This window comes from Protopterus annectens, chromosome 14.part0 (genome assembly GCF_019279795.1).
Source record: "Protopterus annectens isolate FY-2018-M chromosome 14.part0, PAN1.0, whole genome shotgun sequence".
Taxonomy (NCBI): Eukaryota; Metazoa; Chordata; order Ceratodontiformes; family Protopteridae; genus Protopterus; species Protopterus annectens.
In genome coordinates this window covers 1102187226-1102212950 of record NC_056748.1, presented here as the reverse complement: position 1 = coordinate 1102212950, position 25725 = coordinate 1102187226, and the positions used below count along the sequence as shown (strand labels likewise).

Here is a 25725-nt window from a genome sequence, read left to right as displayed (position 1 = left end):
TGATGCCATGCTGGTAGGTGCAGAGAAAAATGACCCCCGACTGCTTCCAGAGGAAAGCAATCGGGCTGCTGCTCAGGAGCACTGGTAGGGTCTGCCACAGAAAGAATCTCTAGCACCCTGGTTACGTGGACCCCCTCTAGCCCAAAAAGGGGTGTCTTCCAGATGAGTTGTCCCCTCTGCCCCAGGGGGATTGTTCACCACGAGTGTCATGAAAAGATCCTTGGGATTTCTTGAACCACATTTTTCCTCCCTTCTATTTCCTGGAGTAGGACCTCTGGGGGTTGGAAAAGCATTTGCCCACAGCAGACCAGGTCTTTCCATCTTTCTCACTTTGTGCAAGTGTGTCTCTTACTTTGGGTCCAAAAAGTGCAGATTAGTTGACAGGTGCATTAACGATAAAAGATTTGAAGGGGTCTGTGAAGTCACACAACCACATCCAAGCAAGGATCATGACAATGTCAAATGCGGCAGCTCGAGCTGCTCCCTTGGTAGTGTGAGATATCAAATGCATCGAGGAGTTTGAGATGGATTCAAGGGTAGCTAGCTGTGAGGCGACATTGTCACGCACCTCATCAGGCAGTACCCCTGCCAAAGAGGAAGACATTTCAGAAATTAGGTCTCTTTGGAGGCGAGTAAAGTGTGCCAGATAGTTCAGCAACCAAATGGCGAAGGTCGGTGAAGCATAGGTTCACTTCCCTGGTCTGTCCATGGTCCGGGACTGTTTGAAGGATGGACAGTGGAACTATCTTCTGCCAGTTCCCTCTTGGTGGCCACCACAACGACCATAGAATCAACTGTCAACTGCTTGGACCAGTGGGGCTGGTCTTCAGGTGTAGATAAAATTTTGTCTGGCCTCCAGGTGACAGGTTCTACAATGTCCGGGGCCTTCCAGGTGCATTGCACAATGAGCATAACAAGGTCATCTGCCGGTGGGGTCACCCAGGAAGTAGACGGCCGGGCACAGAAGGCCTGCAAGAACACCAATTCCTCAGAAGAAGGGTTAGAGGACTTCCAGTCTCCCCACTGCTTGAGGATTTCGAGAATGTCTCTGAATGAGATGTCGTCTGAGGGACACTGTGGGGACCCTTCCCCCTCATCACAGTCGGTGTCTTTGATGATAGATTCCTCCGGGGAATCAAGGTACTTCTTCTTGCACTGTTTCTTCCGGGGTGACTCCCCAGTGGGATCTTCTGAGGAGGACTCTGGAGAAGGGGTTCCCTTCAAAGGGGGGGGTCTTGCGACTCCCATGTCTGAGGTCCCGAAATAGGGGTTTGGGACAGCTGCATGCTAGGGGGAGGTCTGATACTGATGTCATTGGTGCAGACTGCGAACCTGCAGAGGCAAGGACCCTCTCCATCACCTGGAAAAATAGGCCCACCCGAGAAGGGATGGGAGCCCAGAACTGGGAAGGACAACCTCGGAACTGGGGTCACACCCTGCCCTGAGGAGCCCACCTCCAGGTGAGGAGCTCCGAGAGGACTGGAAGCAGTCAAAGCCATGGACATAGATGGCACCAGCAAGAAAATAGGCACTGGGCTAGGTACGGGCCGTCCAAGCACTGCTCAGGGAGAGCATCGGCTCCACCAGAGCCGATGCAGCAAGGGTGGTCGGTGTCGACAGGGGGAAAAACTGCTATCGGAGCCGAGACAGTATGCACCGGGGTGGACATTGGTACCGAGATCACCGGGACCTGGGTACAGGCTGTAGGAGGATCAACAGCAGAAGATGTAGTAAACGATGCCGAGCCAAGAGGGATGGAAGGTCTAGCTGGAATGGGCAATCCCCTAGCTGCCAGAACCTGGACCACAACCCGCACTAGGTCTAATTGGATCTAAAGGAGGCTGCTGAAGGAGAATCAGGTCATTCTAGAAAGGGGCTAAACCTCTACCCCAAAAAAGGGTCATACGTTGTAGAGTATTTTGTCCTTGTCAGATATTCGAGTTTTGGAGCTGATAGAGCCAAAGAAACTATCGGCACCATAGCTGGGGATGGTGCCGAAGCAGGTACAGTCATAAGAGCCAATGTCAGATCCAAGGATGGCACCGAAGTCAGTGGTGTCGAGGTTGGAACCGATATAGGGGTGAATATCATGGACGGCAGCGAGGGTTCTCCCTGGTGCCGAAGAGGTCTGTGCCGAGGGCACCGGTGAAGCACAGAGCCAACTCGGTTCTGTAACTGACAGAGATGCAGGAACCGACTGACTCCGTTTTTCCTTATGTTTTTTGGTCTTTGAGGGGGTAAGACCTCTGACCGAGATAGAGCCTCCAAAAAAGGTGTATTGATCAAGCTTTTTTAAAATAAGCTTATTTTTACATTCTGCTAGTGTACAATTACTAAAACTAGCACAAATGTGAACCACGCCAAAACAGCAGACACAACAAGCATGCCCATCCGAGTTGGGCATCGTACACCCACACTTATCACACTGTTTAAACCCCAACTTAGCTTTGTCTGACATACTAAGGCAACAAGGCTATCCTCTAGAAAAAACAAAATACGGGAGAGAAAAAATGTGAGAATACCAAAGATGGTATTTAAAAGGGAAGGACCTATCAAAGGCAGGAGGTAGGGACAGTACCAATAATGGTAGAAATTAAATTACCAAGGTAAAGGGTAGGGAATAGAATTAGGTTATAGACAACAGTGAGAAAAGGCTAAATTGACTAAAAAATAAAAAAATTTTGAGGAGAAACTATGTTAAACATGACAATGTTCTACTTAGCTTTGAGAGAGATGGCTAGCACATATGACTAGGAATGTGTCAAACGAGATCTGAAGTAATTAGGAGAGGGGCATTATGGGTAGGTCTTAGCTGAGAGTTTTTGGCTAGCACGAACTTGGAAACGGCCGTATCAGTTCCGAGGACAGAACCGAAGTCCTATTTGTAATTATTGGACAAAGATTTACATCATCAGAGGTCATGTTTAGTAGAGACAAACTGCATTCTAGCCCTCAAGGGGATGCACTTTTGAAAGGGACTGAAAGGCACTTGAGAACAGTGACACCTTTAAAATGGGAAGTAAGTGCTACAAAGATAAAGTGGTGATGTAGAAAGTAAGAAAACAGCTTGGAGGCCAAAGACAACAGAGATGCAGTACCTAAAAACAGGCAGAACCAATCACTCTTACTGGATGAGGAAGTCTGGATGGCTCTCTTCCACTTTAAGACAACTCCCTGCATGAGAGAGATGTATAGGAGATCTCCCCAGTCCCTGAACAAAGCATCCTGAGGATTATCAGGGAGGCACAATGACCACCACCACTGGCTATTCCGTTTTGCTATCCATGGGCTGGGTCCCCCTCTTTGTAGCTGTTCAGTGCCATGAACTAGATCAATCAGCTGCATAGCCAGTCAATAAAATGGGTATGTATGTGTTTCTCCCCTATTTCTGTACCAAATAACCATGGTCATATTTGTTCTTACTTACAAAATACCTGCGCACAGACTAGGGATGTTTTTTGACTGCTAAGAGAACTTCCATATCTGCCTTCAGATTTAAGAACTAGTTCATTAGAACTGGCAGACTATATTCCACGACGCTGCAGCTGGTCAAAATGAGCTCCCACTTCAGGTCTAGTGCAGCTGTGATCAGGACATAGGTAATTGCGGGACAAGTGGTTCCACAAACAGAACTGTATTATTTGAAGTACAACACAGCCATTTATTTTTATGGTTGTAATTAGGGAAAAACTGCAGTCTTAAGTGGTCTTGTTCCTTACTCCAGAGATGCCTCAAGAGCTACTGGGTCTTGCTTGTGGTGTAATCTGACACTAGGCACCATTAGGGTAGAGGCTGGCAAACCACAATATTCTAAGTATTTTTTCTTGCAATTTGAAAAGACCTATTTATCCCCTTCTGAAATACATCCATCATGAATTGAGTGCCATCCTTCAGCAAACTGTTTGTTGAAGAGCTTAGGATGGACCCTTGGAACTTCTTTTTCAATGAAGGTAGCAGTTTGGACTTCCCATATTCATAAAGATCCCCCTGGAATGAAATAGTTGCATGGTTACTTGAATGCTCATTTCTATTTCCACTAGAGTGTGCTGCAGCATGAATCTGGCAATTATTCGGGTTAAAAATAAATTTTCTTGGACATAAGGTAAAAGTCAGCTGCTCAACGTTTGATGAAGGTTCTTGGAGACAGCCATAAATGCAAGAAAGTAACGGTAGTGCTTTTTATGCACTCTGATCCAAAGGAACATCTCCTGCCTTCTTATGCTGGGATTGTACCCAAAGGTAACTAGGTATCCTACTCTCTAGCTCTATCCCACAACTTGTGAAAATTGAATGAAAAGTAGGCGATATCAAATGATACGGCCTTTAGTGTCAACGCTTGTCTTTAAAACGTATCTGTGTACATGTATTAAATCAAAAATGGAATCCTTTCCCCTGGCCTTATCCAGGAAAAAAAACAACAACACGGTAGTATTTAACAATATACAGTAAGTATTGTATTGAGTTGTAACCCTATATATGTACTATACTCCTAAATATCTAGATATAACACCGTCTATGTCTATGTATCAATGTATATTTCTCTCTCTGTAAATGTGGAGCTTTTCTTCACAGGCCTGCACTGAAAAAGGACCATTGTCCATTTGGACTTTTCTGGTAAACAAATGTAAAATAAAATAAATAAAAGTAAATAAATCTCCCATGCTCAGTGTCTGCATCCATGCTCATCTTCCTGTTATTGGCAGTAGGGTCTGGAGGGAGAGTATCTTGGCTTTATTTTTCCAAGGCAGTCTAAGTAGGAGAGATCTAAAACTGATTTCCATTTTTTTTTCCTTTTTTTGTGATTGAGGAAGCATCTGGAATAGTACAACTTGCCTACCTCATTTAAGAATGTTTGGTTAATGATGAATGACTTTTCAGTAGCCAAAATAGCATTCTGTCAGCCATTTGTTGAACTGATAGCAGATGGATAAAAATAGATTTTGGCTGAGACCAAGACTGAAATTTTTATAGATTAACCCTGGAGGCAAATCCTTGGCATTCAAAAACACAGGACACAGATATGCATCAACATTGAGTGCACTATGTTTATTTAGTGTATGCCATGTGAGACTACATTGATTCACAGACATGAATCATGGCAGTCCACAGGAGTGTAGAAAAGTCTTCCTGTTTTGCTGAATGGTGCACAAAAGTGTCTAGTACCCCAATTTGTATAGGCATGTCTGTGGTTAGGCTGCCAGACAGTGCTATGTAGGTAGACAGCAGTACACAATACAATTAGATAAAGTATAAACTGCCTTACCAAACAACTGTCTGTAGCTCCTTAGAAAGAGATATGCACAATCAGTAACTGCCTTACACTAGTGTGCTGTGTTTCACCAATATAGCTGACTGTGATTTGCAACAAAATCACAAACATTAGGCATGAGGGTAGAAGAGAGGTCATTATCTTGTTATGATAATGGGGAGTTGTGGTGCAGCATGAATTCCCATTGATAAGTGTGTGTGCCATAACTGGGAGTGGGATAACACAGTGTTGGTTTGCCTGTACCATAGACAACTCCATTGCTAGTAGGGGTTTCCTGTTATGTAGCTGACTTGTAGCATTTTCTGTTTTCCCTTGCTAGTTATGTTATAATTGCTCAACAACAAACTAGCAGGGGAGGGGGATCTCTGTGATGGGGAAAACTGGGTAAACAGCAGAGGTACTGAATGAACACTTTGCTTCACTGTTTTCAAAGGAAAACTAGGGGAGGGTGGCATGCTTTGAGGGATGTAGGACCAAGACAGAGGAGAAGGTTAAGTGGGGAAGTGTCCTCCCTAGAGGATGATGAGGGATAGGGACCAGATGGATTGCCTCCTAGGGTTACTGAAGATCTGGCCTTTGTGCTCTCAATCACCTGAATTATGTTTCCAACTGATGACTAGCCACTGTGTAAATGTTGAGGACTGGAAGACAGTAATTGTAGTATTCTTGTACAAAGGGAAGCAAGAAAAGTATAAAGCATACAGGCCTGATAATCTAACAGCAATGGTGGGAAAAGCCATTGAGAACCCTTATAGGGTTCGGAGGGTGGCTTAATGGTTAAGGTGTTTGCCTTACAAACACAAAGTGCAGGGTTTAGTCTCACAAGGGATAATTGGCTAGGCTTAAAATGGCTCGCAAGGGCAGTTAGCTTAGTACTAACCTATGAATCTATAAGAAAAAAGCTAGTCAGTATACTGAAGGACAAGTAACAGGGGTTTATGGCCAGAAGCTGCTGTCAGATAAACTTGATCTGGTTTATGACTGGGTTACAGGACAATTTGACAAGGGAGTACCTGTAGATAGAGACTACCTGGACTTCAACAAGACCCCTATCTCAGTTCAATACAGATGGCTTCTAGGAAAAATGGAGAAGCTAGAATAGGACCAGGACTACTGCACAGATAAGGTAAAAATGTAAAAGGTTCTTGTGAGGAGGCGATGCCAGGAATAAAAACTGTGACAACTGGAGTACTGAAGAGGGCCGTCCTTGGTCCAGTACTCTTCAACATGTTCATTTCAGATACCTTGGATGGAACAGGAATCATCATCTACTGCTCTGCTGATGACACAAAATTAGATGCATTCAGTAGTGTAGTGCAAAATGCATGAGTCTAAAAGAATAATTTGGAAAGGCTGATAAAGAAGTTCAAAAAGTAGCAATTGAGGTTTACTAAAGACAAATGCAAAACACTGCACCTTCTTGACAATAACCCTGGGGTTATTTTTTTTTGGGAGGGGCACTTTTTGCTCCCCTGCATCATTCTATGTCTTTCTTCTATTTCCTTATGTACTTTGCTGGGTCTACCAACTTCTACAGCTCCCTTGGACTTACTCCAATATGACTGGGGGGGCCATGGGGGCCTCACCATCACCTTCATACAGGGCTATTCTCACTTGATGGCCTACCCCATTACCCCCCGCCTCTCCCATGTGTAGTACTCTGGTTAAATCTAAGAGGCAGACCTGCAATAGGGTTATCTGGCGTTATCACAGTCTCAACAGCAGCTAAACCATGCCCACCACTCTTTTCCATTCTTTGGACTCCCCACTGCAATAATACCAATCTCCACCATGGAATGTTGCAGGGAATGCCTGTGTAACTGTCCATCTCTTCCTGCCACTCACAGTCAGTCACCAGAGTGACTAATCAAACCTGGGTCAGCTAGGCTGTAGCCAGGGCTTTATCCTTCTAGGTCACCTGAATGGCATGGATGGAAAAGAAGTGATGGCAACACAGTAGAACAGGACATGAGACCACTGATCACACCTGGACTGGACTATAAGAAGCAAACTGACAGGATTATGGTACTAACAAACAGAAAGGCAGCTTGTATCCTCAGCATCACAGACTCCAAATGCAGAGAGATTATGCTTCTACTACACAAGGCCTTGATCAAGCCATGCCTTGAATACCTTATACAGTTAAGCAGACAAAGGAGGCAAGCCAGGCTACTGGAAAGAGTTCTGTGGAGTATCAGGTGGTTGTATGACAGAAGGAATGCGAAATAAGCACAGAATATATAAAATATTCTTTTCACTAGACACCAAAAGTGAAACAAAGGCATACAGGAGCACAACGTCATGTCAAAAAATGAGAATTTTTCATCCTGAAAAAGGAGGGCAGTATGGGAAGGAGTGGGTGTAGCACAGGCAGCAGATTGTAGGGGGCCAACTACTCCTTCGGCCTGAAAAAGTATTTCATGGTGGTTGTTGCAGACCCATGAAGGGGACTTCTAAAATGGGCTGGGGAGGAGTAGTCCAAGGAGATATTCAAGAGGGCATGGGATACGTGAAAAACAGGTAATGGGAAGGTAGACTGGTGAATGCACTTAAAAGGCAGACTGGTAGGCTTTCCTTCCCCTGCCACCAGGCTAGTGTAACACTAGAACTGAATGCATCTCTTTTATGCTTGATAGGCATCTGTCAGAGGTGATGTCATTATCTGGACCCACTCCAGGAAAAAAGTGCATTTTCTGAGTCGGTCTACACTTATGATCTGGGGATGACAACTGCAAACAGGTTTATACCTTTTCACTACTGATCCTAGGAAGGATCCAGCTATACACATTGAAAGTATATCTAAATTGCAAGATCACGACCAGAAACTGAAAACATAGCAGATGCAAATTCCTGCTACCTAACCACCACCAGATATAGTTGAATGTAGGCATCATGCATGAGCTAATGGAAGTGTGTCCCACGCACTGGAACTCAATATCTGGACAATCAAGGGAAGAGGCAGTATATGAGAAAAACCCACAATACAAAAGAAAGATCTAGACTGTTAGTGGTCTTCAGGGTTCTTCAACTAGAAGACAAATAGGAAAACTGTGGATATTCTGACCTCATGGGTGTAAATGCAGCACTAATTATGTTTTCATATGACAGAGCAGCTTGAAAAGGAAACAGCAACACTGAATGTAAGAATACCAGGGAAATCATCACATGCAGCAGGGGCCAGTTCTGTACATTTCTGTATTGGGGAAGAGGAACTGAAGCAAAACACATCTGCATTGCAACCTGCAAACAGTAAACTTAACATGTGAAACATATGGTGGCTAAAAGGTTCAGAACCAACTCCGATACCCAGATAAGGAGGCTACTGGTGAAGATGAGGTGGGACAAGCTGACAGTACCATGGATACAGATTTTGGAAACTAGGAAAACACTCCACAGAGTACCAGTGCCAGCTCAAAATCTAGTGGGTACAGTAAAAAAAAAAAAAAAAAGATGCAGTGCAAAATGCCCTGGAATATGGATGGGGACCACAAAACAGTGTATTTACCACAGATGCAAGCCAAAATACTGCAATGACAGAGGTAAGACTAGCGGAAGTATTGTACTGTGGGATGTTGGAGAACACAAAATGAAAGTGCCCTATGTACCACAATGACTGATCTTCTTTAAGGTCCTTGGGCTAAAATGAAGCATGTCTGAATGAATTTAATACAAAATAATTTCAGTTTCAGAAAAGACAGTCCAGGCCATCTTCTTCTGAATGAAGAATGAGCACAGCAAACTAAAACTGAAGTAATAAGGACATATTATACACATTGGGAAGGAAAGATGTGTGGCAGTCTAGAAAAGTTTAATTTGCCAAGTCCTGAAGCACAAGTCCTAGAGATTACTGCATATATACCTCCTTATCAGAATCCCCAACAGAGTAACAAAACATAAGACCAAATCTTCTGAAGACCATCAGGACTCCTGCAACACCCATCCTCATCTTAACTGACAAATGCCTAACCCAAGCACAGTCCACCTGCTCTAGGTGACACCCACATTTTTCTACAGCTGGACACCAGTAAGCACAAAGAGGAGAAAGATTTACTTGCAGTTCTCTCAACAGATTAAGCCTTCTTACCTGAATGATTGTGTTTTACGAGTTTCTTACTTTTAACAGCACAAGGAAAGGATTTTACCTGACACAGTCTCCATTTTGGCACCCTGTTCGAGGACTGGAAGTTTTCCCTAAGAAAAACTATCAGTAAGAGAACACCACAGGTATGCTGGTTACTAGTCTGCAGTGACAAATTATATTCTCTTTTACATTTGTGATCCCCTTTGCTCTGTGTTTGCTGCACACTATGTAGCTAAAGATAAAAGCAGCTCAAGACTTTGCACTTTCGTTTGATGTTTAATTAGTGAAGAATAAGTATTGAGGGGGAGGGACTGAAGGCTGTGACTCTATTGAGAGGGGCTAAATACCTTACCATAAAACAGGTAAGTTAAGCAAAATGTATCAACAGTGAAACGGATGAAAGTGGTGGTGGCCAAGATGAAGAAGGTTTGCAGCTGTTGTCATTGGGGTATGCACTCTAGCTAATTGTAACAGATTTTAACAAGGCAAAACAGTAGTCACAAAAGCAGGCACCTACACTGCCCACAAGTGGCAAATGCAGAGTTAAAGCTGGGGTTGCAGTCTTTATTTTTTGATAATGAATACAGGGGCATTAGTGGCCCCCCGTAGCCACCCTTTTCTTCTGTTGGTAAAATTAATTCTCAAAAAAAAAAAAAAATGAAATTTTCTCTCAGCCCTGACTATATTGGATCTACTATGGTACTGATATCATGGGATACAAGATTCTCAATGTCTGTGAGGGACTCGTAAAATCATTCCAACCCCAATTAGTGTGGTACTGAAGAATCATGGGATACAAGAGTCACAATGTCTGTGAGGGACTCATAAAACCATTCCAACCCCAATTAGTGTGGTACTGAATTATCATGGGATGCAAGATTCACAATGTCTGTGAGGGACTCTGAAAACCATTCCAACCCCAATTAATGTGGTATTGATATCATGGGATACAAGATTCACAATGTCTGTCAGGGACTCGTAAAACCATTCCAACCCAAATTAGTGTGGTACTGATATCATGGGATACAAGATTCACAATGTCTGTGAGGGACTCGTAAAACCATTCCAACCCCAGTTAGTGTGGTATTGAGATAAAGAGGTCTTTACATCAAACACCAAATTATCACTCTACAAATTATCATTCGCTAGCTGCAAAATATCATGCCAATCTTTGATCAAATGCGACATCATTAATTGTTTTCAATTTACAGTCAATAAAATTACCCAAAGCACAAGTCTTGGACCTTGCTGGGGTCTACAGTAAGACACAGAGGGTGCTCCTCCACATTGTTGTGTACTACTTATATACCAAATATCCTATGGATCAACGGCTTCCTGACACAAAAATTTATATTCATCATTTTTGAGTATTGTGCAAGAGCAGTTGGGGTAATGTAATTTGGTTCTGAAGAAGTCTTGTTATATAGTAAGACAGAAGCACTAAACCAACTTTGTCTTTATTTTAATAAAGCTTTTGTGCCGTTTCCTGGGTGTTTGTAATTTAAGTTGTATCTGGATGCCTGTTTTTGTTCTTTTATACCTAAACACCACATTCTGATCCAAGTTTATCTATTTACCTTTTATGCACTAAAATTGTTCACAATCAAATATAATCAAACTTTCCAAAATAAGAACACACACAATGCAGTTTTGATATCCATTCAAGGAATTATTTTATTGATCTCAATGTAACAGTATCCATTGTGTTCAGCCAAAGTTCATTTTTATAATATATTTGTGTGTTAAAATGATTAAAAAAGAAATAGAACATTGTAAAATATGTCACATGGGGATACTCACCCCAGGAATGACAATCCTAATTTCATAGTCCAGCACAAGCATTAGAGAAAAAGAAATGAAGACTAAATGTATGCATATATCTTCCAAATGTAAATTTGTAGAAATGATTTCTAAGCAAAAAGGTTATTAAAAATAATATACGTTTCTAACATTTTCATCAAATCTTGAAAATGTTCATTCATTTACAAATCCATTTTTATTTTCTTTCAAAAGAGGAGAAGCTGACCACATCTTTTTCTCTCTTATTCCAAATGAAAATTCATCAAACATACACCCTCTGTGAAACAAAACAAATGCAGAGCAAAGGTAATCTTATTTCAAAGCTAAATTGGCAGAGGCACCAAACAGCTTAATAGACATGAATATCAGAATACTGTATGTGTATGTGTGTGTTAAGGGCATAGAGCTAAGTCTGAAGTGTCCAGAAGCAATGTTACAGACCTGCATCAGTCCTAAAGGACCATGGTGCAATACACACCAACAGTACACTAAGTAATAGGAGGCACATGTACAGAATTGCTACTCTGTCGGCACCTTACAGCTGGGTGTCCATGGTATCCCAAAATAATGACCACCTAATACTTATAACAGTATCAGGTCACTGGGAGAGCCATTAATCTTGGCTATCAAACAAACATCTTTCTCTAGTATGGATGGGTGCTGCCATTTTAGCCTTAGTCAACATGAAGGATGGAAAACAGGGAAATACAAGATGAACTGGACATGATTAGACAAAACCCCTTCAGTTCACTTCTTCAAAGTGCATTAATATATTACCAACCTTACATATTAAAATTGTAAAAACAAATTTCAAACCACTAAGTAGATCTGTTTAAATAGGTGACGGAGCATACCAGCTTTTACAAAGTGCATCAAACGGTGTTTGCTAGTATCTACAAAAACCGCTACAAGCTCCAAGCTGCTTCTACTAAACCATTAAGAATGTCCATTACTAAATTCAGTTTGTTTGCCAGAGAACCTAATTCTCCAGTAACATTTGTTAAAATAGTCTATATCTTCAGAAAGGCTACAGGTTACATCTGGGAAGATATGTGATTTATAATGATATCAAATATCAAACCTTTTTCCGTGCACAAATCTTTTATTTATATATATATTAAACATCTCCAAAGGCATTCAAATTCAAGGTTTGAGTCTTCATAGGAATGGTGTTGTTTTTCATATTTAAATTACTGAGAAAAACACAAGAGGCCAACATCTGGACAACCACAGTCACAGACTTCAGCAGCTGTTTGTGTCTTTGCTGCTATACAACACACCTGAGTTTACTAGTAGCATTACTTCAGAAGCTGATTTTCCAGCAGTCTGCATGACCCTTTTTTTTTTTTTTGTAAAGGATTATAAATCCACTGAATAAGTTATGCATTTGAAGTGAAAAAATATCCCCTACTTTCCGCATAACTTTGGAAAATTCAGCAAAAATCACTAGCCTGGTTGCTGCACAAACAGTGCTACCACCTGTCAGGATTACGATGCAAAGAGAGATAAATTAACATTCAGGGAAAAATGAAAAGATTCCCAATACTGCCACTGTAACACATTTTTTTCCTGTATGAACACAACAAGATGGAGAGAGAAAACAGAAATGAAAAAAGATGTGTGGGAGGGATGACTAATCAGCTCTGCATTCTGCAGCAAAGATAAAACAAGACTCCATGTCTCTTCTTGCCCAGGATGCTTTCTAAATCAGAAATGATCTTTGTGTGCTTTAGAAAATGTTCCCATCTCACTTCCTACGATGGCACCTGCTCCTAGCAAAAGAGCACTAGTTCACTTGGCTCTTTTCTTAGAATTAAACTGTTTCACCAGGCTCGTCACAATATTAAACTGTCCCGTATACACCATTAAAACATTTATAAAATTAGTTACTGGAAAATGTGCAAGAAAAATGTATCAGTGCATCCCAGCCCCAAGAAGTAAGAGTCAGACAATACTGAAGTTCATACATTTGAAAGATATCAGCAGGTGGTGTAGACCACACTTTTAAAACATTTTCAAGGCCTCAAAAACCTAGAACAGACAATTACCACCTCCCCAAATAAAATATCATCATAGCATCTACACAAGACAGAACAAATGGAGCAAATATTCAAAAATCAAAAACAGAATGTTCAGCACTGGTGCCTGGGCTGCCACAGTATGACAGCATGTGGAGAAATGAAAAACAAGAGGACTGTAGTAACCAAGTAATATGGAGGATGGGATGATGACAGCACCATGGAGATCAAATCACTCCATCAAAAATTTCAATTTAAAAATTAAGTGCTCCTCTTCTGTAACGGTCACCATTATAAAGATGATGAAGTGCTCAAATTCATGGTTCTCTAACAAACAGAGAGTACAGACCAGAAGAAAGAAGGGAAACAAATACTCGTACTGTGCAAAATCACCCCCACTTATTTACTGCTACATTATTTAAATATCTAGCAGAAAATGAATCCTACTTCCCCACTCCCAGCTTCTCCAAGCAGATGGGTAGTAGTAGACATTATGGTGGAGGTTTTACAGCAGGGCAACACAATATCGTTTTTCACAAAATTTCAACTTCATAAAGCAGCTTAAACAAAGTACATTTCAAAAAAATGAACCAGAGAGTTGAGTTACTAGAACAGTGGCTTGGGGATAACATGTCACACCATATTGGCCAATTTATTACAAAACCGTCTGCATTGAGAAACTGGTGGGATTTCACCTTCTGATTATCCTTGCCTCAGTGTATTAATTAATCTCGCCATATTTTTAGAAGGTAGGCACACCACCAGCAGAACGACATTGTGATGTCCCGTGTTGGAGTACAAGGGTTCACACAGTCTGAATAACACTTTGCAAATTCACTACACAAGGCAAATCCTTTCTGGATGAGTATGCAAGGGATTATAAGCAAATGAATACATTCATAAAAGGAAGGTATATCCCCCATCCTACAATGGTTTAAAAAAATCTGTGTTATTGACAAAAACCTATTCAAACTGATAAAAAAAAAAGTTGAAAGTAAATATATGTATAAGGAAAACACAAGACACTAAGAAAAGTATTACTCGCAATACTTTTCTCACCATTTACTCAAAAACTTGAGCAGCATTTTTCATTTCTTCTTTGTAAAACAATGTCTAAATTACAGTCAAGAGTTCAAACAAAAAATTCTGAAGTAAGCAGGAATACATACCCTGATAGAGGGTACTGCAAAACCTATAGTCCCCTCTAGGCTTGGAATCAGTTGGAATGTGTATGCAAATAAGGAGAGAAAGGGGCCATGGGGTCTGGTATTCCCGAAACCACTAGCGGATGCATGCCGAAAGTGCATCTACCAACTACCAACAATTACATCACAGGAACCGGACAGTACAGAAATAAGCCATGAAGAATACAGTGGCCAGAATAATCAAATATCCTCACTATTGAACAAAGTAGAGCAAAACAGGAATTTCACCCAAAACCCACCAGGGTCCTAGTTCAAACAAGTAAGCAGCAGTTTTGCATAACATGAAGATGCAAAACAAATACGTTTTATGCGCCTGTCAAACAGAAATTTCTCTGTCACAGCAAGTCAGTAGTTCTTCCACATCCATCTAAAAGAAGCATCTGTTTAAGTGGTATGTGATGTGCTTGTTGAAAAGCATACCAAAATTCACAGTTCAGACACAAACTCTATACACTTCTAAAAATGCTGCAAGCATGTACATTAACATGCATACAAGTTGAGCTTCTTTTCAGAGACAATATCCGTCAAAATAAAACAGCCTGAAAATGGTAAAGTGTAAAGCTACCAAAGATGTACAAGGCTTCTTTCAGGGATACCCTGGTGATGTAAAAGGGGACAGAACTTCAGAGCTGATGCATTTAGAGTCTAACATTTTCCAAAGTAAGTACCCTACTTCAGCTCCTTGGCATATGTTGTGAGAATGTATCTGAAAACAAATTTGCAGAGTAGTTTCCACCACCAATGTGACGACCTGCTTGTACATCAACATGGCTTTCATTGTTGGCTGAAACTCTGGGACTGGTGGCTTTAACCACCACATACAATCTCTGCTGTACTCAAACCTTCTCACAGGAAAGCACTGGTGGAACAGCATGGCACTGTCAAAACAGTCCCCACATTTAGTTCTGTCACCTTTGAGACACTGACTCGGATGTTCTCAATCCTGTACAGCGGGTGATCAGATTTAAGGCTCCTCCCCAATTTCTGTAAAAGGAAGGCAGACCGTACATACCAAGTTTGATATGATGTAGGCAGCTTGGTTCAGATTAGTAGTACTTAAAGTAGCAACCAGGTCTCTTCAATATTAGGCTATTCAGCGCTTGATATTTCCAGTTTCTGTGTCCTGTGCGCTAAAAGACCATCACTAATGACACAATTACTGGAAATTGTAAACGGAAACGTGTAAACTACTGGCTTAAACATCATTAAGACATATTCTGCAGTTACACTTCCATTTCTCTTCTTTTTCAAGATATTCAGGTTGGCTCTGAATACTCTGTTATTGAGATCCTGCAGAAATAGTTGGGTGACAAAAATGTTTATTAAAAATATTTGTTCTTGGTTAAATTTCCATGACTTCATTAAATATACCATGTATTAATCATGTATAGGGGTGAGGGGTTGGTATAACAGTTAAGGTGTTTACCTTACAGACATAAGGTGCAGGGTTTGATTCTCACATGGAGTAATTGGCTAGGCTTAAAAATGGCCCACAAGGGCAGTTAGCCTAATACTAATCTATCTTAATCTGTATTCTTGAAGCATCTATGCAATATTTCGCTGTATTCCACGTTCACATGCTACATTACTCATATCATTTATTTAATTTATTTACTTAACACTTGTTTACCAGGAAAATCCAACTTGGAACGAGTCAATTTGCAGTGGAGGCCCAGGGAGAAATGCTTTAGACATATGCCTTTGTAAGGTAGGCGGAAACCCACACGAACTCAAGGAGGACATGTAGATTCCACACAGAAGGCAGCCCAGCCAAGAACTGAATCGGAAAACTTCTTGCTGTGAGGTGAAAACCCAAACTGCTGCACCAATGCTCCATCCATTCACATCAGTCGTGGAGGTAGATAAAGCCCTGACTATGGGTCAGCTGACCCAGGTCTGATTAGTAGTCTGGGTGATTGATGGGGGCAGTGAGGAGAGATGGGTATTACAATCCTGGGGGGCAGCATCCCTGACAGCAATCCCTGGTGGAGCCAGAATGCCCTTATTGTGAGGTGTGTCCATAAGGGGGTAGTAATTGGAGAATGGCTGAGCTGCTGCAAAGGTGGGGTGGAACGTTGCCTGCATCAGACTTCTCCACAGGAACCGCGGGGGGGGGGGGCAGCTCATAAGGTAAAAACCTCCAGATGTCTTAGGATCCTTGCGACCCTGGCTCAAATTTGGACAATGGGCTTGGGGAGAAAGAGTCCCTGCAAAGGACACATGGCACTAGACAACTACCAAAATGAAAGTTAAGTGGAGAAAAAAAAAGTAAAAAAAAAGTAAAAAGAAATGCTTTGTTATTAGTTATGAAACTTCAAAGTTGCTTAGGTTTAACACTTTTTAAAAAGATGGATGAGAAAAAATGTCAAAATTCATATGAATATAACAGCTGAGAGTGAATACAGGTAAGTCTACAAAAATTACAGCAATGCTCTGAAACAGAACCATTTTCACTGGAATGTTCAGTAACTGGCCATAAAATGGATGTACTTGTATATGATAACCACTAATCTTCAAGAGAAGAAAGCAAATCTCATCACCATCACACATGAAATTTCCTATACCGAATACAGAGATCACTGAGACCCAAGTCTGACCAAAGACATATGATGCAATCCAGTGTCAACTAAATCAGTAACCATGACAACCACCACCCACAGGTATTCTTTGTAAAGAGATCCTGCGGCATTTCCATGAAGTCACACCTAAACATCTCCCACAGAGTACGCAAGGTAAAAAGACACATTACACAAGACAAAACTGGCATATTATGAAGATATGACTCACTGTTACAATGTGATCTGCTGATTAAAAGTAGCAGATAGACATCTTAACAACCTTCTCTGTGTTCCTGTTGTAGCAACACTCAAACTCGGAACTGGCATTAGGCAGTCTGCTCTGGCCAGAGGCTGACAAACAAATATGGTTTATGCAAAAACATGTAACTGACTGTCAACTGAAGAACAAGCAGTACAAGATAGAACTCAACCTGCAGAATGCAAGAACAGTGTTAAATAAAAATACTCTAGGTGCACTACTAAAGGCCGGCGCCACCCGTGCACCACTAAAGGCTGGTGCTACCTGTGCACCACTAAAGGCTGGTGCTACCTGTGCACCACTAAAGGCCGGCGCCACCTGTGCACCACTAAAGGCTGGTGCTACCTGTGCACCACTAAAGGCCGGCGCCACCTGTGCACCACTAAAGGCCGGCGCCACCTGTGCACCACTAAAGGCCGGCGCCACCTGTGCACCACTAAAGGCCGGCGCCACCTGTGCACCACTAAAGGCCGGCGCCACTTTTCTGCAGAAGCTATAACCTGAGAAAACAATATGGAAGGTTGCATTACAAATGCAATGAAACCCTCTGGCAAACTGATGTTCTAACATGGCCCCACATATAAATATACACACACACAGGATGCATGTGTATACAGACAGCACACTGGTGTAGCTGCATCACACCACTTGGTTATCCACTGGATTCCCAAATGGGACTGTCTTTTGTGTGGAGTTTACATGTCTTTCCTGTGCTGATGTGGGTTTTTGTTAGGGTTTCTTCACACAATAAAAAAAAAAATGCCAACAGAGGAACTGTGATCCCAATGACATGCCAACAAAAGACCTGCAGATCCATTAAACAGTTGACAGGTGTGTGTGAGTAAAGGACTGGCATACCAGCGATGTCTGGCTGAATGCCACAAACTTGCCTGAAAGAATGTGCTTAATCTCCTTCTGAGAGGAAAAAGGAGCCACGTGAATACCGAAAGGATATATATTTTGTATATGTGTGAATACATCATACACACAAGTACATATTTTATACATCTATATTATGTATACATGTACACACACACACAAATATGCACATATACATACAAGAAAGTGTATGTATATATGTATATATATGCATTCATTTTAATGTTTCTGGAAACATGGAATTTCCTTTTGTTATAGCAAGCACTGGTAATATGGATTCTGACAGTGAGATCACCAACTAAATTCGAAGGACATACTGTGGCAACTTTTAGTCAAATGTGGTGTCACAGCCTCATGCTGCAGTGTTCGGTGGCATAAAGCAGACAAACTGGTCAGTCCTTCTGCACTGTACTGCTCCACATTCAAGATGAACAGTTTAAAAAAATAGTAGTAGGCAAATGGAGGCTGAGTGAATTAAACCCTGGACTACAGGAAGCAGCCTATTAAGAGCTCACAGCCTAAATCCACTACTCTGCCAGACAGATAATACAATACAATAACACTTACTTTCGAAGCAATAAAACCACTTTGGGTTAAAAAGCAACACTGGAGTACAATCGGAATTGCTGGTGTTAAGTATGAAAAATTCGGATCTAAGCACCTGTATTGGGAATGGGACAGCTGAGTGCTTCTTAAACTTGCAGAACTGTCTGAGATACTTACAAAGCTTTTATTTTGTTGAAGTAGAATAGTAACCATCGCCTTCTCACTTTCCCATCAGAGACATCATGACACCAAAATGCAACACAGTGTACATGGAAGCACTGAAACATACACTCTGGTACATGCAAGTGCACTAAATGCAGATACCAGGCCACAAGAAACAGGAAACTAGGGTCTCCCCTGGTTATCACCATACAGGAGGAGGAAGTACACACTGCTTAGTTTCGAGCCTGCAGCTTTGGTGTACAGTGTTACTTGGTCCATAACATGAAGAGATTATAAAATAAGGCTAAAAGAATGACAAGGGAGAACCATCACAAACAGTGGCCGTCAAGGATAAACACCCCTCATGGGAGGCAGTAATCTACCCATATTTGGTTGCTTTCACATATGACGGAGCTCCAAATAAATTTCAGGCAGGACGTCTGTTTAAGATTAATAAGCTTTCTATCTGCAGCAGACGCTATAAATACCGTGTAAGTAAGAAGCAGTGTTTCTATAAAATATGGATGGACAAACCTTAATGTAAGAAAAATGAGAATATTCTATTTAATGTGGTCAAGTTACAACTGCTAAGCTGCTTCTTGTGTGCACGGTCAACCTTCAAAAGATGATAAAAAAATGGTGTGTGTAACTATAAGAATTATATCTGTAACTCCCCCACTCCCAAATAAAACAGTTTAAGAGATTGTGCCTTTCTCTGCTTTAAGAAGGGGATGGAAACAGAAGATATACAATTAAATTCACATTTATAAAACTTCCCAGTACACAATACAGCAAAATGTTCAATACCTACTTCTTAAAATGAAACGGAAATTCAACAAAGTTGTCATCTATGATTTGCAGCAATGCACTGTTTTTCAAAATCAAGAGAAAGAACATTTCCCTCACCCCTTCTTTTCATCTGCAGACCCTGCAGAGGTTGCAGATATGACACTATTTACCTAGGCATGGCCAAAGATATGCACTGTCTGACTAACCAGATGGTGCTCGCAGTTCTATTGACAACATGAATGAACCAGCTGGTGTTCACGATTTTACTGACAGCATAAACAAACCATTGAGGGCTCACCATTTTACTGACAGTATGCACAAACCATTGAGGGCTCACCATTTTACTTGTAGCACGGTGTTCACCATTTTACTGACAGCATGAACAAACCACTGAGGGCTCACCATTTTACTGATAACATGAACAAACCATTGAGGGCTCACCATTTTACTGACAGCATGAACAAACCATTGAGGGCTCACCATTTTACTTGTAGCATGGTGTTCAGCATTTTACTGACAGCATGAACAAACCACTGAGGGCTCACCATTTTACTTGTAGCATGAACAAACCACTGAGGGCTCACCATTTTACTTGTAGCATGGTGTTCAGCATTTTACAGACAGCATGAACAAACCACTGAGGGCTCACCATTTTACTTGTAGCATGGTGTTCAGCATTTTACTGACAGCATGAACAAACCACTGAGGGCTCACCATTTTACTTGTAGCATGAACAAACCACTGAGGGCTCACCATTTTACTTGTAGCACGGTGTTCAGCATTTTACAGACAGCATGAACAAACCACTGAGGGCTCACCATTTTACTGATAGCATGCAGAAACCATTGAGGGCTCACCATTTTACTTGTAGCACGGTGTTCACCATTTTACTTGTAGCACGGTGTTTACCATTTTACTTGTAGCACGGTGTTTACCATTTTACTTGTAGCACGGTGTTTACCATTTTACTTGTAGCACGGTGTTTACCATTTTACTTGTAGCACGGTGTTCAACATTTTACTTGTAGCACGGTGTTCAACATTTTACTGAGAGCATGAACAAACCATTGAGGGTTCACCATTTTACTTGTAGCACGGTGTTCACCATTTTACTTGTAGCACGGTGTTCACCATTTTACTTGTAGCACGGTGTTCACCATTTTACTTGTAGCACGGTGTTCACCATTTTACTTGTAGCACGGTGTTTACCATTTTACTTGTAGCACGGTGTTTACCATTTTACTTGTAGCACGGTGTTCAACATTTTACTTGTAGCACGGTGTTCAACATTTTACTGAGAGCATGAACAAACCATTGAGGGCTCACCATTTTACTGATAGCATGCAGAAACCATTGAGGGCTCACCATTTTACTTGTAGCATGCAGAAACCATTGAGGGCTCACCATTTTACTTGTAGCACGGTGTTCACCATTTTACTTGTAGCACGGTGTTCACCATTTTACTTGTAGCACGGTGTTCACCATTTTACTGAGAGCAAAAGTATTTTACAAGTTTTGCTTTTCTCTGTCCTGTCAAACATATAGAGCCCTGTAACCAAAATCAAAATGTGGTATAAGTATCAACAAAGGCTTTTTTATTGGCTTTATGATTATTTGAAGGACTATTCTTCAATAGAGGAATGCACAAACGTGATTAGCTGAAGGCCATTTTATGTGAACATGATTTCAAGCTTTTTAGCAGGGAGGTAAGCCCCCCCTGCACCCCCCCCCCCACCATTCCGAAGCATAATTCTTTGACTAACATTCACATTTCCTCATTATTTTGCCTGCCAAATCATTACTGGGGCCAAGTTTACAGTGAATGAAGAACAAAACTGACATTGTTTGTGCTGTGAATATCTTCAGCAGGGGAAATAAACCAGTGAAACGTAGCAGGAAACACAAGCCTCAGCTGTCTTTCAATGTTTAATGCTTCTATTTGTTAAGTAACTTTCAGACTGTGCAAGTTTGTCTATGATGGCACTAAAATAAAGAAGTTTCTTAAATGCATCACTTACATTTCAGAAGTAAATGCTGTTTCTTGTAGCTAGTAACATCTGTTCTTTCTCATGACACACAGCACAAAATACATTCAGATAAACAGAAATGAAAACTCAAGCACCAACCAACTCTCTACATTATTGTCGCATACTTCTCATTTCTATGTGCTCAACAAGAACGGAGAGAAAAACAGGAATCAGATGCTGTTCAGCACCAGAAATCTTGAAACACAGCATCCCCCTACCCACCCAGTGACTAAATACAGAATTCAACACTGTTATATTTTTTAGTACCTACAAATGACAATTACTGTCAAGACCTGAACTCAATTGCCAGACAAATGGGTACCATTTTTTATGAGAAAGTATTGCAATGTTATCAATGAGCATCCGTAATTAAAAAAAAAATCAAGCTCTGTTTTCAAAAGAAACGCCTACATGTCTTTACCATTCATTGCATGTCAACACACTAGTCCTGTCCAATTCCTGATGAAGTTGCATATGATACAATTGTCTCTGGAGTTGATGTACTTCACTTATGAATCGGCAACAACAACTTGCAAACAACATATTATTAACAACTTAGAAGCAATGTATTATTACATAATCACAAAAATATGCTGGAAATGCCATATAGTGGAAAAATCATTAATCAGCATTAAAGGCTTTTCCATTACATGACATTTTTGGCGTTTTTAAATGACTAATTTTAAACCCTGGTTCTCTATTATTGCACTCTGTTTTGAGTTTGGATTATACAATGTCTAGAGCATAAAGCAAACTCCCACTTTCACTAGTACAAAACACAACAGTTTCATACAAATGCTAAACACCACCACCCAAGCTTTTGATGCCCATCCATCCAGGTGGGGTGGTCTTTGCTCTATATACCCCTTACTAAACATCATTCTTCACATGTTTGGGAAAATGAAATGTCTCCACTCCATTATGAAGACCCAAGCACAAAATTCTGGACTTCTTACTAATATAACCCATGTCTAAGCCACTAAGCTGATTTTCTACAAACACTGGGTGATACCAGATCACTCTGCTCATTTCTAACACTGCCTTACAGCTACAGAAATTTCACTATAAACAGTGTGTTATGTATGAAAGGCTTAAGAACAAATTGTTAACCAAACTTCATGAACAAATACAAGGTTATAGCAAACAAAAACTCATTTACAAACTCTTCCTATGGACATGGTTGTTTGTTCCATCAAACATTTCCTTTTAAAATGATAAGCATATAACTAAAACAAAAATTAACCCTTACAACTGCTTTTCAAAAGCTAACTAAAGTTCCTTTTTCTAACTGCAACACTGAAAACCAAATGTTTGCCTCTACATAACTTAAATGTAGTATAGCTGTGCAAATTGCTAACATTTTATAATCTAAAAAACCCAGAAAGTTAAGCATTTACTAAATTTGGTATGTAAATGTACTGCAAATGACAGAAAGGGTATACTCTGACAAGTGTATCATTATCAACCAAAGACCACACTGTGAAAATAAAACTGTACATGGCAGATGTCAACATTAAAATGTTGCACAAGATGAAAAAATATGCACCCAAAATCAATTCTCTAGCAAACTCTACTGACATTAATCCTAACATCCAAGTAATTTCTGGATATGGAAGCAGAAAAAAAAAACACACTTAGATGGAAATAGGCTGTAGCAACTGCAAGAATGTATACAATAATCCAGATGTTCTGTATTTAATCTCATTTAAAATGGATGTGCTGAGCATATAACAAAGTCGGGCACTTGATCCTTTACATTTGTGGCTCTAGTTGTAGCAATCATTTCTGAAAATTTAAGTGTCCCTGCTATATATTTTAAATCACAAATGTTGAGAAGTGGTGTTCACTCATTACTGTTTTCAGACATCCTAAGAAACACTTCCATTTTTGAAAAAACATTACTGCATCCATTACTCTCATACAATATGTTGTTTGCTTAATCTTCTCATCCCAGACACTTAGATGTTTCTCATACAAAAAGGAAAACCATTAATAAAATAGTCATAAAGAAGCAATTTTCTTAAAAATGTGATCAAGTCACACCAACCTATGTAAAAGAACATTTTTGTAGTTCCATTAAATTCAAACTTATCCCTAAAACAAGAATGTTTAACCAGAGGTCTAATGCAGACCAACAAAATTAATAAAAATAAGAAGGGACAGTTGTTTTCAATACAGCTCCTGCTAAAATTTCTGACAATCAGAAGATGGATGCTTTCCAAGTGAGACTGCTGTGATGGTTTGTTACAGTAATACCAAACTGTGATTGCCACATCGTGAATCAGGATGATGTCATTCTTCCTCCCCTTTGCGATTTCTGGAATATGATGAACTCAGATATCCATCTCAAACTGAGCATCATCCGCTGAAAAAGAAAAAAGAAAAAAAAAAAAAGTGAGCAAATATAGTTTAACCCTCCCCCGACAATTGTTTCATATCTGCTTAATCTGTGTTCGGAAGACCAAGGAAGATAACAAACAATGTCACCCTTTGCCAGCAGGTGGAATCGACTTCTGTTCTTTATTACGGTTTGAAGTGCAGCATACTGAATTACTCCTACGTTTTATACCTGCATGAATTGTACATAATTTTTCATATATTACTTTATAGAAACTATATTTCACAATATTTCCAATGAATGACAGAAAGGGGCCAATACTGCTGCAAAGGCACCAATAGCTTACCCAGATGTATGAAAGAGGATAACTTACCAAACACCATCGTCAATTATACAATAGGAAGGTTATGTAAAAGTAGCCATTTGCCCAAAAAATGAACTTATGCATATTAAGTCCTAAATGACCAATTTTTGTAATGCTCCCTTTTCTCTGAGGTATGGTGATCTCGGAGTTAGTAAGTCTAGAGGTTGTGGGAGGGGCTTGCTCTCCCACATTAGGGGCTGCAGGGTGGCTTGCTCCCCTACAAAAAAAAAAAAAAAAAAACTGCCTCCAAGATGCCAGCTGTATGTAAACAAGCAAGACTGCTAGGATTACTTGATTTTGTTTCACATTAGAAAGCTCACCTACTTCAGCAAGTTGCATCTCTACATTCAGTTATGAAAGGCCAGCTCTCTCTTATCCCATGAGAAGGAAAGTGGCTTCTGAAACTGTAGAGCTGCTTGCAGAGCCAGTGTTAACATTTTGGGGAGCCCAGCAAGTTTCAACCCTAGGGATCCCCATCAGGAATTGCACAACAATACATTGTAGCCCTCAGAGTGCCACCCTGTACTAGTTGCCCAACCAGCCCATCACCACTTACTTCGTCATCACCATCTTCCCTTTTTCTCCTACCCCATTTGATCCTCTTCTTCCACTTCCTCAATAAACTACAAGTTTCTTTACTTTAGGTGACTCACACAGGTTCATATTTTTGTAAAATAACACATGCAGTTGCATTCTTATTACAAAATTGTGTCCCACACCAACATAGCCAGCTATACAAATGGCACCGTCATCTCACCATCATTCATACCCATATCTTTTAATAAGGCCTATGTGAGCAAGCACATGGTCATCTTAAAACATTATTCAAGCCAAGCCACACACTGATTGTTCTAGCTGATCAACCCACCACAGCCAACAACTATTTAAGGAGCCATTCATATGCATGGATGACTTGGTACGAAATAGTCTTCCTCACGTACACCCCATGTGACGTCCCCACTCTGGGACAGTAATCAAGTACTCTCAAAGGTCAAAATACTCCCTAAAGGATCAGCTACAATGAAAAGTTTAAATATATGTAATAATAACTTGAAAATACTAAATATCTATTTACAATAAACATAACAGTTTTAATCACAGGTAATAGTAAAAATAACAGGTGGACAAGTACACACAGTTGCAGAAAAAACAATACTTAACTAATCTCACCATATTTTCCTGACTGATTTAAAGAATTATTATTCCTCGGTTACTTACTAGAGCAAGGCAAGAAGAAGTATATGAGAAATCCTTCTTTGTCAGGTTACAAAAACATAGTGCTCTGAGACATATGTCTCACCCAGTATTAAACTTTATTTTTAGTGATGGATTGCAGAATGACATCACACATATGTGGTCATCTGACTTCTGGTTCCCATGCAACCCCCTTGGCTAGAAGCCGTCAGGATTTATCACATATGCATTAATAAC

At 40.6% G+C, this 25725-nt stretch overlaps 1 protein-coding gene across 1 annotated transcript in view; it reads right to left on the bottom strand.

The window, feature by feature from the left end:
- Positions 1–10995: 10995 nt before the first annotated feature.
- Positions 10996–25725, bottom strand: part of EIF4EBP2 (eukaryotic translation initiation factor 4E binding protein 2) — a 53420-nt gene continuing 38690 nt past the window's right edge. The window contains exon 3 of the mRNA XM_044056890.1: positions 10996–23957. Coding sequence (XP_043912825.1) covers positions 23926–23957 — 32 coding nt within the window. The 3' untranslated portion in view covers positions 10996–23925. The remainder of the gene's footprint in view (positions 23958–25725) is intronic.